This window comes from Atractosteus spatula, chromosome 8 (genome assembly GCF_055471065.1).
Source record: "Atractosteus spatula isolate fAtrSpa1 chromosome 8, fAtrSpa1.hap1, whole genome shotgun sequence".
NCBI lineage: Eukaryota > Metazoa > Chordata > Actinopteri > Semionotiformes > Lepisosteidae > Atractosteus > Atractosteus spatula.
The window spans coordinates 52,919,998-52,933,582 of record NC_142713.1 but is presented as its reverse complement, the minus strand read 5'-3'; the positions used below and the strand labels follow the sequence as shown (position 1 = coordinate 52,933,582).

General features: G+C 34.9%; 1 protein-coding gene across 7 annotated transcripts in view; it reads left to right on the top strand.

Moving 5' to 3' along the window:
* cacna2d1 (calcium voltage-gated channel auxiliary subunit alpha2delta 1) overlaps positions 1-13,585 on the top strand; it is a 244,803-nt gene that overhangs the window by 150,919 nt on the left and 80,299 nt on the right. For all 7 annotated transcript variants that reach the window (XM_088923201.1, XM_088923200.1, XM_088923199.1 and 4 more), the window contains one exon: positions 12,580-12,711. In XM_088923201.1, coding sequence (XP_088779327.1) covers positions 12,580-12,711 — 132 coding nt within the window. The remainder of the gene's footprint in view (positions 1-12,579; positions 12,712-13,585) is intronic.

Genomic DNA, 13,585 nt, shown 5'->3' with positions numbered 1-13,585 from the left:
AGATGGATAGATTTGGCAAGGATTCAAGGAAAATGCTCTTAACCATAGACTTCTCTGTCTTCATCAGGAAAAAAAATAGGTTGTTTCATGAATCTGTGTGTGTGAGCGTGTCTGACTGCAGTGGGTATGAATTTGTTACAAGAGATTATTTGTTCCGCTGTTTCGGTTTTATTAGGCTTCTAGTTCAGCCTGATCTATTCAGTTAGAGTTGATTAATTAGACCCCAGAGTGTTTACAGGACATGTTTTTAGGAAACGGATTGATTATTTCTGTAGTGTGCGACGGCGTCCATTGATATTGCAGACAAACACAATAAATTTGCATATAAATCTCAAGGGAAATAAAATAATGAACCGGCAGCTGCCACATGATTGTTTAAACTTTCTTTGTGAGGGGATATTTTTAGACGTGTGATTGTGTTGAATATGCATTCACGTTTCGCTTTATTTATTTTGTGTAAATATTTCTGGGGCCTTTTGAAAATGGTTTAAAAATTAAAATTACAGGGTTTTGCATATTTGTTCTTAATCATGTTGTGGATGTTGGGCAAGATCCAGTCCTGTGGATATAATTTTTTCTTTGCTATTTATATTTTATGTCTTGCTGTGGAAATTTACAAGGTCACAAAAAAGTGCCAAGACTGGTTATGCTGTGCACTTGTACACAAATGTTATGAAGCACCAAATCTCCTCTTCCTGTCTATATGAATAGAACAAATAGTATTACACTTTAATATTTGTGGCTTACTGTCACTGCATATTGTTACCAGGAATATCTATAGACTAAGTGTTCAATGGCACACAGAGCACAAACTGAAGATATTTTTGTTTCTTCTTTGAAAAACTATTCTTTATTACTTAGTTTCATATTATTTCCATTATTTGATCAACATTTTCAAGCCAAGTTCTTAAACCATGGATATGCCATGGAAATGATTTTTGAAAGAAACTATACTGCAGTTATGCTATATTGTGCTTTAAGAATGAAAGAATGCATTTGCTTCGTTGTTGTAACTAATACATTGTATAATTTACAAATTTGGTAATGTTGCATGTCAGAAAGTGAAGGTAATTATTTACTTGTAATTACATTAAAGCATTTTTGGTCTAAGGCAATGGAGAATTTATTACATAAGGAAAGTAGCAAATGCAAGCCTAAACTAAATTTGATAGCCTTATGTTTCACCTCTGTAAAATAGGTCTAGTGAATGTCTGTTATTTCTATTTTTAGAATGTGTGGTACATTTTTCTATGTTTTGTTTTCTATATCAGAGACAAGTTAACAGTTGCTGCACTTCACAATTTTTTGTATTGGTTTTGGTTTATTTGAGCGAACTAAACAAAATCAATTAAAGGGATTTCATTAAAACGCTTTTAAGCATTCTTGCTGTGTTTATGCTATTTGTATTTAAAGACAAATAACATTAAAAAAAAACTATCATAGATACTATCTCTGTTATCATATCTTAGTCTTCAGAACATGTGCTTTCTGAGTTGAAGGTCACTTTGATAATGCTGGGTGATCCATTATATGATACCTTATTTAGGGTCTACGATGCTCGAAGATAATGAAAACGTTCAAAAAAGGTAAAGGATGGTGTTGCTGGAAATGAGAAGAACAGTTCAAAGTGATTATATTTTCTGTGGGCCTTAATATTGATACAGAACAAAGGCGAAGGGTGGAATTGGGATTAAATGTTTGGTCCCCTTAACTTGTACTGTCTTTTCATAATTCGCGGTCCAATTTAGATACTGCAGAGACATTGAAGTGTTGTACTGTATATACAGTACGTGACCCTGTGTTGGTTAAAGTGATTTGAAAATGGATGGCTACGTCTGTGTGGTAATGCAGCCAATCACATAATAAAGCCTAGGTCACTGTACCCCAGGGCAATACGCAGCAAGAATATTGAACCTCTTGCCCATTTATTAACAATCAAATAAGAAGACTTGGGTGACTGTGCAATTATTTCTGGACTGGTTTCAGAAGTGCTGTGTACGTATAGGGAAATGTGTAGGGAAGGGCTCACTCAATAGTACAAAGATTCAAATTTCATTCACAATGTGAGATTTGAATTCACCTTGCAGCCTCGCAGCCCCATCCCTGAAAATGTATTTTTCACTTTGTAGCCCACATCAATCTTGGTTACCTTCACACACGAATAATCGAAGGCGTGAATGCTCAATCTGCGAATGTTGAAACCTTACTCTACTTCTTACCTGTTTTAATTGTTGAAGACAGCATTGAATACATTTGTCAATCTATTTTTCGTGTTCTTATTTGTTTTCCTATGTTAAAGAAACTCTCAAATCAAAGATCGTGATCAAAATCTATGGAATATCTAGAGACAATCTATAGATCGGAGAACATCATTATCAGTTAATGTTTTTGTTTACAATAATTTCAATGATTTAAAGGTGCAATGTACCTTTCAGCGTTACAACAAAGAACTAAAATAATACTTCAAAGAAAGAGATATATCTTGAAGATCTATGCATGTTTAAAAATAATTACCTGAGGGTCTAGGAACATAAGTTTAGACTTACATGCTTAAATGCAGGGGAAAAAAAAACTTAAATGAAAATAGCTATAACTTGCCGGAAGCAAGTCAAAAACGCTTTAGAATTATCATCACTTAAGCAGTTATAAAATCTAAAAAAGGAATTACAGAGTCTTGCAAAAGTATTAACACCCATCAATGATTCCCATTTTTAATTAGAAATGGCATCTACACATTTTTGAAAGTGTGAATATTAAAAAAAATAAATAAATTTTAAGAAACTTTAAAAGTGAATCAGTAGCTTCTTTATAGCCAAACTCTATTCACTGTGCCCTTCGAGACTGGACATGTACCAAGTCTTTTTGAGATGAAATGAGGAAGTGACTGTTTCAATGCCTTCTACAGAATGAGGTTTTAAATAAAAGATAGACAACCTTCAAACTGAGAAAAACCTGGGAGACTGGAAGATCCTTGGATCTCCTTTGCAACCCTTCTTATGTTCTTTTGAAATCTTAACTGCATTTGATATTTTAGCATGATTGCTATTTCAAGTGCATTTAATTGGAATCTTACTGCAAATGCTGGGAAAGAAAAAAGAAATTTACACACAAAAAATGAATTCCAAGGTAATTTGTAAGAAACAAATAGCATACAATAAAAAAAAAGAAAATAACAGTGCCCCAGGAGAGTAACCTCTAAATGAGCTTAGATAATTAGTGGAGTGCCATATGAAGGTGTTTTAGGTCTACATCCTGATCTGTGCATGGCTCTATTTGTTCAATTAACTGATTTTACAAAAATAGAATTGTCTAAAACTAGAGTATTCAGAAAAGAAAAGTCAAAAAGACTTAGATATATTGCTGACCAGAAAACAGCTGACAAATAAATGTTAATGTTCACAAGTACTACATGTGCTTGACAGAAAGTATAGATAACCCTATATTAAGTTATATTAAAGTAATTAAAGGAGACAAAAGTCAAAGTTCTTCAGGGCTGCCAAAGGGTAGCATTGATCTTAAAGAAGCATTTTCTGAGAAAGGCTTAGCTGCTTGTTTTGATTTGACAATGTCTTCATTGAACATGTGGTGCAGCAATAATGAATCCCAAAACTTTTTTAAATATAGTGAAAACTGTTTATTTCCAATGAAGGGTAGCAATGTTAACATGATACAGAAAGACTTTGATTAAAATACTGTTAAAAAATTATCACTTCGTCATAAAATAGATACTGCTGTCTGAGACTAAAATAGTTTCTGAGGTAAAGATGGTCAGATCAAGCATTACAAAACCCAAATGTCAACTCATTTTTATTTTCTAGTGTTCTGAAGAACAAAAATCATGTGTCGCTAATTTGTTTCCAACACTTGTTCTTACAACTACAAATGTGTGATATTTTGAACATTTTTGATTATTTTACTTTAAATTCTATTTTCAAATGCATTGATCGTGTGGTTTTTCAATGATCACATGTTGCTGCTTAAGGGTGTCTACTAAGCACATACTGTACGTATACATGGTTATATAATATTGCAACTCTTGCTAGAGAAGTTTCCGCATTGATTCTGCAGTATTGACCCAGAATTTCTGAAGATGGACATTGTCTCTTTTTTTCATTGGATATGGTTCTTATTATTTTCCTTTTGCATATACAGTACAGTACTATGATTTTCAAGATACAGGGTTCAGATATAATTGTGATGATTAGTGTGTATGTGAATGCCGAATAGTAACTTTAAGCACAATATTCTAAAGAAAGAAAAAAACATCTTAAGCCTAACCCATCTGTTTTCATGTCAGTCTTTCAGTATTCTGCATCCACATTCATTTTATCAAAGCCAGTTAGTTAAATTACAAAGGTATTTCTCTCTCATGTAATTTCATTACAGTTCGATTTTTTAAAGTATTAGTTTATATCGCTCCCACAGGTATCCCATCCTATCCAATAAGAAAATACTTAGTGTCTCTTACAATTGTAAAATGTATATTCTTTTTTATAGTATTTCATTAAAATAATAATAAAAATAATTAATTATATGAACTTATGGATGACTGGTATGGAATGATACCATTCTCTTGTTTTTTGGATCTCTTATACAGTAAAACAATGACAGTATATGGCCAGAGGTATAACTAATATCTATGAGTATCTGATGGAATAAATTCTATGAAATGTAATCGTAGACATCAGACGATTCACCGTTTGGAGTAGAAAAATACTGAACAGTAACATATAAAATGGGTGGTGCGGTGGCTCTGTGGCTAAGGATCTGCTGGAAGGTTAACAGTTTGAATCCCATGGCCGGCAGAGGAATCCTACTCCGTTGGCAAAGCCCTTAACCCCAACTGCTCCAGGGGCGCTGTATAAATGGTGCCTGACCCTATGCTCTGACCCCAAGCTTCTCTCCCTGTGTGTCTCATGGAGAGCAAGCTGGGGTATGCGAAAAAGACAAATTCCTAATACAAGAAATTGTATATGGCCAATAAAGTGATCTTATCTTAAAAATGACTCGTCTGAGAGCATGTCCCTCTGTCGGTCATCATTTTCTTTTTCATCTCATGCAGTGCATCTTGGAAGCTCTTTTCTGATGGTAGACTAAACCTCAGAGGTTACTTCCTGAGTAACAGCAGTCAATTTGACCATATTGTCTTTTTCCAGTTGGTCATGTGTCGAAGGACTACAGGTCATTCCCATTGCCTTTTAGGGAATTGGGTTCTGATTAACTCTGATTAACTCTCCACAAGTCTCATCTTAAAATACTTTTAATCTACTTTAAACTGGCCAAGACATGGGGAAAGCATGCAGAATCCTCAGAGATGCATGACTCTCACTTGTATATTTTTGGCATTAAGGCATGCACTATTCTCAATTCCTCCATCCTGTTTACAAGGGTTGTAGTGGAGATATACGCTGATTAATAATTGAAATTTTCAAGCTAAGAGGGGAAGTATGGAAGGAAAATATTGTAACTGCCAGTTTGGTTGAGAAAAAAAATGTTTCACGGTCTACAGGTTTTTAATATAGTGAACTAACCTTTTTAATGTGTATAATGTAAATATGCACTACAGACGAAGAAAACTTGCTACAAATATAACTAGTCTTTTGTAATAATTCTGATTTTTCTTTATTTTTTATTATAAGCATTAATTATATTTATTAACCTAATATTTTTTTCTGTTTTTTAATGTCATTATCTAATTAAATTTTATATTATTCTTGCAGTTCCTTGAACGTGTTAATTTCTAAAAAAAACCCGATAACTTTCACTTTCAGTGTTGGTCTTTGAAACTGTGATGTTTTTTTTTTTTATTTTTGGGTCATTATAAACTCAGATTCCCCAGCATTTCTGAGAGTGCAACTTCTCTTATGTTGATCTTTGAGGATTTCCTCAACCTGTATCTGCCAAAATAATTCTTTGCATGTTTGCTAATTCTATGTTGTGACACCTGTGACAGGGACCTTTAAGAGCATATTATTGTGCTGGCAATTATACACCCTAGGAAGTTCAATACTTTATTGCCATAACAACCACTTACAGGGAATTTGACTCAGTGAGCTCATATAGTTAAAGACATATAAGACACACATCAGTAATTAAATAAATAATATTGAGATTAATAACAGTAGGGCCCAATAGAATACCAATAAGCCATGAAGAAATGCCCAAATTAAACCATAACTTCATAGCTTCTAGGTACTGTAGGTGCAGTTACAAAACCTGGTCGTTCTTCTCTTGAAAGAATGTCTTGATAGAATGTCTTCACAGGAATGCACTACATGCCCTCTTGTGGACAACAAAGACTTTAGTGTCCATAAGTGCATGGCTCTTTATGCTTTTTATCTATTTTTTTAAAATGAGATTACTGAGAAAACTAAATCAGAATAAATGTTACAGATCAAAATACTGAGTTTATATGTATATGTTGGTTGTATTGCATTCCAGAGCAAATAATATTGTCCCTTGCATTTCTGTGCACCAATGACAGAAGGCTCTTTGCAAAATGTGGCTGCAAGATGTCAAAGTTATCCTACAAGTATGTGTGATTACTGCAGCATGTAAGGTATAACGTCTTGGCAGGAGTCCTTATGTTCCGTTCAGCAATTATGCTTATGCTTAAGTAATATTGTGTAACTGCAGTAATGAAGATTTGACTGCCTGCTGTGATACTGCAATCTGTGTGCCAGTGTGATCCAATGCTTTTGCAGGTTAATGCAGCAGGGTGTTTTATGTTATTTATAGTTTAAGTGCAGCACATAAGCCAATGAAATTGACTCTAGAGCATTCACCACGTTATGAAAAGCATAAGAAAAAATGAAACTGTCCCCATACTGTGTCCAAATTTAACTTATAGTAAACCTTATAGGATTCACAAAATAGAACAGTTCTTATTACTAAATTTTATATTAAATGTTTGATGGTGACAATTTGATGGTAAAGAAAAATAAAATCTCACAATTGACAATTAGAAGAGATAACAATGAACTAAAAAATAAAATACTATTGTACCTGAAGACTAATAGTGACCTAATGATCATTGCTGAGCAGGGGGATTCTGGGACTCCTTGGTAAAGTACAGCAGTTCTGAATGAAAAGAAGAGCTCTGTACCTGGACATTCCCAGAGGATAAAAATTTAAGTCCCAATAACTGTGAACTAATCTGTTGCAAAACAGATCAAGAGCTATTCTGAAACACCAATGTGAAATCTTCAGTATGATGCAGTGTATATTCAGTGTGCAAGTTTAAAATAGCTGGTGTGCTCACATTTTTTAAGTGGATTTTTTGTCCCAACATCACGTCTTGGCCAGGAATATTGTGACTACTGTCTGAACCTCGCTTTCAATATAAGAAAAAGGTTAGAGACATGAGACTTGTCCTCTATTAGTTGCTGTGGAGACATTTTAATCAGTCACTGGAGGGGCAGATAGAGGAGTGTTTCCCAAAGGTCTTAGTGGAGCCTGAAATGCATAAAATAAGAAAAATAGGGATTGAAAAAATGTTCTTTATATACTGGAACATTCACAGACCATTATCATTTGAGCTGTCACTCAGCGTGTGAACCTTTAATAAGGACCAAGGTGTATACTGTAGGTAAAATGGTTGATATTTAGTCAAGAAAGTTATTCAAAATGTAACAAAGTTTGTGTAAATTCAGGATTGTGCCAAAAAAGCAACTGACTTTGGGTCGCTTGAATTATTAATAGCTGGGCCCCTTTGAGGTGAGACAGTTCTGTGGGTGGTCACTTCAACCATCACTTGACATGGTATTCTTTACTTTCATTTACTACTTGAAAGTTCAGAGCTTCCACACCACACAGTGTTCACAATACAGATGGATGGACTAGGCCAGCTAACTCCAACAAGCACCTTATACTTTACCAAAAGGGAAGAAGTGATGTGCAAATGGAGAGGAATAATAAATGTTATCCCATTCACAAACCTGAATGGTTAGCATGAATGGTTAGTACAGTATCTCACTGCAAAATCATCTATTGCTGCTCTACATTTAATGGTTAGTCTTTTACATTAAATGAGTGAGAGGTGGAAGTAAACCTTAAATGGGTAATTCACTTTAGACATGTGTTACATACAGATGCAGCCATTTACAATGTACAGGGTGTCAGGAGGCACACCACAACTAGTGCCACAGCAAAAAACAATTTTCAGTGAATCCTTAATATTTAATGTGAAACCATATGCAACCTGTGCTAATCAAACTTTACAGTAACACTAACAGATCAGTTTGTTTTTTGCATACAGTATACAGGAGTATTAAGTGTGTATAAACTAATTATGAAACAGAAAATTTTATTTTAGGTTTTGATTGTTAAAATATATTATACATAGTGGGTTTAAAAAACATATCATATTTAAAAGCAAATAAATGTGTAAAAAAAGAGGTCAGTACTAACTTGGATGACTTTCAAAGAATAACTTGCATTCTTAATGTAAGTTGCATTGTAACTGATACTATACCGTAAAATATATTTTTTAAAATAAACCACACTATTGCCACAACAACATCCCAATGACAACCAAAGGTTTTTGATTTATAATATGCTGTTTATAGTGCAAGTTTCTTTGTGTAAGTTTTTGTTCAGTGTTATATTATATTATAATCATGACAGCAGGTGTTCATGGGAAATGTAGTTAAAACAAACCCATCGATACTTTTCCAAAATAACTACAGCAAGTAACCAAGGAATTAAATGCAGAAAATGTACATAAACATGTACATAAACAAGATTAAATACTGTTATGTGCCTTACTTTTTATTTTCACCTATCACTACCAGCTTTATAACTATAATGAATTTATATTAATAATAAATATTGTTAATAACATATAGAAATGTTATTATACTTCAGTTATTTTAATTTTCAGCTGCCAAAATTTCCCTTAGTAACTTGCTAAATTCAGCAAACTGAATCATACCACAGTACAGTGCACTTTGTTTACTGTGAATTAGAGTTTTGAAATGGATTCTGAATGGCTGCATCTCTGGTCATGCGGCTGCTCTTAATTCACACATTAAGGAATAGGAACTTTCAGATCTACAGATGGAGCCATTTTAGCTCCTGTGACAAAGCCACAGAATGCCTTATCCAGGACTGAATCATTGTATCCATTGGAAAAAAAAACATTCAGAGAGCAAACATCTCAAAGGCTTTTCAAATAAAGACATACACCGAGCTGGCAGATTAAATACATCATCAAAAGTGTGTTTTTCCTGCTCCATTTAAAATGAGCCTGAATTAGAAGAGATGCAGCTGAATGTAATATTGATAACAGTTTTGGTAGAAAATTGAACTCGGAGGATTGTCAAGGCTTATAAGACCTGTATCATAAAGACGTGATAGAAAAAAGGAAGCCTGTATCTCTGAGGAATTATAAGGGATGATTGATATCACCAGCTGTGTAGCGATTCATATTATATTGTGCTTGCAATATCATAATAGTAATAACAATGGATTTGGCTGGATTGAACGGGGAAATGGTCCAGAGCTTTGCTGTGGTAATGGCAGTATGAGCGAAATGAGGGGTATAAAAACATTCGTGCCTTAGGCTTGTATTGCATTTTGAAGGTCTTTTGTAAACCTGAAAGTTCAAGGAAAGGAACTCCATCATGGCAAGCAAGAGTCAATACCCCTATTTCACCATTATTAAAAAAAACTGGTAATGTAGGTATGAGAAAGAGTGTGGAGTGTACAGTATGTTATGCTTTCTTTTATTTCAGGTGGTGAGTCCTTGCTGCTATCCTGATATTCCTTATCATGACAAATAGTTTGCAAGGCCCCTGTAAATGGGAAATGAAATAATAGTTCTGTTTTTTCTTCATTTAGAATTGCCAATTTGTTTTTGTTACATAACCAAAAAAAATCTGGGGGTAGCGGGGCACTCTTTTTATGCCTCTGGACGTGACAGGTTGTGGGTTTAATGATATTCTAAGCATTTTTACTACTCTAAGCATTTATTCATACTCTTTTTATAAGGAGTATGCTCAGCATTTGGTGTGACATTTTGCTGAATTCTGTCGCCAGACCCAGGATGCTTTAGTTCAAGACAGATCAAGACAGAAAATGGATAATCTTGGATTAAGCTCACCCTTTTTCCTTCACTTCTGACCCATGGGTATCAGTGCATGTTCTTCCAGCTTTACCTTTCCCTCTAATTTAACTTTAGTCATAATTTTGTGTTATAAAATGAGAAGTTCACATTAGTTAAAAAATAAAGTGCCGTAAGGACAGTTTTAAATTATATTCTAAAACACTATATTTCTGTTTTGCAGAAATGCCACCGACTGGTATGGTACTGTACATGGTGTTTGTATAATCAAAGCACATTCTGTGGGAGAGAGATGAAGCAATAATCTTTTCTTTACAGTGCCCCTAATGGTATCATCTTTATTTCCTTTTATGAATAGCAGAAACTACCATAAGAATTATCCATCGATTTTCTAACATCTTCTTCCAATTCAGGGTCACGGATGAGGTGGAACCTCTCCTGGCAAGCAATGGGTACAAGGCAGGATACATCCTGAACAGGATACTAGTCCATCACAGGCCACACACGGACACAGACACCCACACACTCTCACCAGGGACAGTTTTCTCAGAAACTTACCAGTAGGTCTTTGAACTGTGGGAGGAAACTTGTGCCCTTGGACGAATCCTTCTTGAGTGAGGGGAAAACATACAACCTCCATACAAAAAGCACCCCAGGTCCGGAATTGATCCCAGGGCCCCAGCTCTGTGAGGCAGTGATGCTAACCACTGGGCAACTGTGCCTCCCACCCTAGGAATAAAAATTACCAAAATAATTCTTGTATGTGTTGATATCTTAAACCTAAGATCAGTGAAAACACATCATAAGATAGTTAATCATAGCAAATTACTTTAATACTTTTGATCCCAAAGTATTCCAAAAGTACTTTACATGTAGGTCGGGATCTACTGTATATCTACTGTACCACTGCAGCATCTCTCCAGGTTATGTGTGGCAGCCATTATGTGCCAGCAGATCCACTCAACAACAGATCTGATATGAGAAACTGCTTCTCCTGTTGAATTAAGGGAGCACTTAAGAAAAGCCAGATTGTGCAAAATGAGAGTGGAATTTAGTCAGGATGGAAACTAGTGTTTATACCCCTGAACAGTGCAGTGAGATCAGTAATGAACGGTAGTCAGGGCCTCAGGTTAACATCTGATATGAAGGATGGCACCTGCTACAGTGGTCCCCAGTAGTTTCCTTGGAGGTCTTCTATCCCAGACCTGACCAGACCATGCTTTGCTTGTCTACTGAGATCTGACAAGATCGGTGGTAATACTGTAGTCCCTAACAAATGTTTGGCCTTAGGCTTATAGACAGAATTGCCCTTTTTATTTTTCAGAGGGAAAATTGTCCTATTTTATTTGTTATGCAAATGACATTAATCAGTAAGATTTTTTTGTTTTCCTCTTTACCTGTTATGTTTTTCTGAAAGTATTTGTTTTACAATAATAGCAAAAGGTACAGTACATACTGTTTATACTCAAAAGCTCACAGCTTGTATATTTACAGTCTGGAAATACCACAGATTAAACATTTCATTATCAGACCAACACTTGATATGTATGCAAGAACCAGCTAACTTTGATACACTTTGGCACAGATTCATAATGCACTATGTACCATTTCTCTTATTTGACATTTTATGCAATGTCATTTTAGCTTCTATAGTAATGTTCTGTTTTGACCACGGTCTCAAGGTTATAGGAATTATATATTTAAATATTTTTTCATGCTGCTTTTGCACCTGGCCTAATGATATTTTGTATGTAATGCTGTGGTGTGTAATGTTCAAATTGTAAGCACCTATTAGGATTATTTATTTTACATTTTCTCTCTCTGTATCTTCTTATGTGAAACAACAAGCATCAATTAATTATTTCCATTATTTTTGCTAGGTACCTGAGCCATGATAATAAAAAATGTTTTCTGGTTTAATAAGGAGGTGCCTAGACATAAAGTCTATACATCAGGATAGAATCTTATATATAGAATTATACTTGAGGAAAACAAAACATTTGTGGTTTATTAATGGCAAAAGCCAATGGCTTTTTTATTATTTTACAATGTTTTTTTATCATTTTGCAAAATGTCCCAAATGATACAGATATACAATTACAAAGGAAGACAAATTCACACAAGAATGACAGAATCTAACTAGTGTTACAAATATTTGTATCAACATAACCAGAAATAAAATTGTAAGAACCAGAAAAGTACTTCCACAACAACCCCCTGCTACGTTTTCTGAGATAGTCATACCAATGACAAAAGACTCTAAAACAGATTATCAACATGAATATTAAATAACTTGTATTTACAGTTACAAATATTGTAAAGTATGAATACTGTATATACACTATATATCTTCATTGATCGGTATATGACTGAAGTGAGTACTTTCAGTAATGTGATTCTGAATTGCTGTACATCAAATGAACTATAATGTTAATATTTCATATAATACATATTTAATAGGTCCTCCACAGACAAAATTGAGTTTACAATTTGAACTTGCTTTGTGTCTTCTCCAGCCACGGTGGTGCTGAACGAGCTGAGCTGGACTGAGGCACTGGAAAACATCTTTAAGAAAAACAGAGAAGAGGATCCTACTTTACTTTGGCAGGTGTTTGGCAGTGCGACTGGTCTGGCTCGGTATTATCCAGGTGAGTTCTTAAACACTGAAGAACCCAGAACTGTTAGGAGAGAAGCAGGCCACCTTTTCATTTTACAGTATTTTGTTTAAAGATCCTCGAAGTTTAGAGAGACATTACTAATAGTTGTGACTTTAATTAAACTGACAATATAGCACCTAGAGCTTCAATGACTTTTTAATGGAATTAGAATGTCACATATAATAAGTTTATGCAGGGAGGATTTCTAACTCCAGTGTGCCACTAGGTGTATCTGGGTGATGATAATTACATGCTTTCACAACTGGTGATGTGGTCAGAGTTCCATCTCGTTTTGTGAGGGGAGGACTGCCACCCTCCAACTGTTTGACTTTTTCTTTCAAATAATGGGAATAAACCTGCGTTTGTTTAACCCACAAAATCCGTTGTCATTTGCTTTCAAATAACGAACGGAGAATCTTGAAAAAACCAACAAAATAGCATAACACAGCACAACATACGCACTGTACATATAGATTTTCTTGTATAAGGAATTTGTCTTTTTTCATACCCCAGCTTGCTCTCCATGAGACACAAAGACAGGGAGAGAAGATTGGGGTTAGAGCGCAGGGTCTGCCATTTATATAGCACCCCTGGAGCAAATGGGGTTAAGGGCCTTGCTCAGGGGCCCAACAGAGTAGGATTCCTCTGCCAGATGCAGGATTTGAACCAGCAACCTTCCAGCCACAGGCACAGATCGTTAGCCACAGAGCCACCACACCACCCCTGTTGTAACTTTAATATTGTAACTTGTGGAGAAAAAGAAGTACAGTATGTGTACGGTATGTAGACGTTATACTGTTATCTCTTTTATCAGTTTTTTTTGTAAGTCACTGAAACCAACTTACATTTACAGTATATTGCTTTA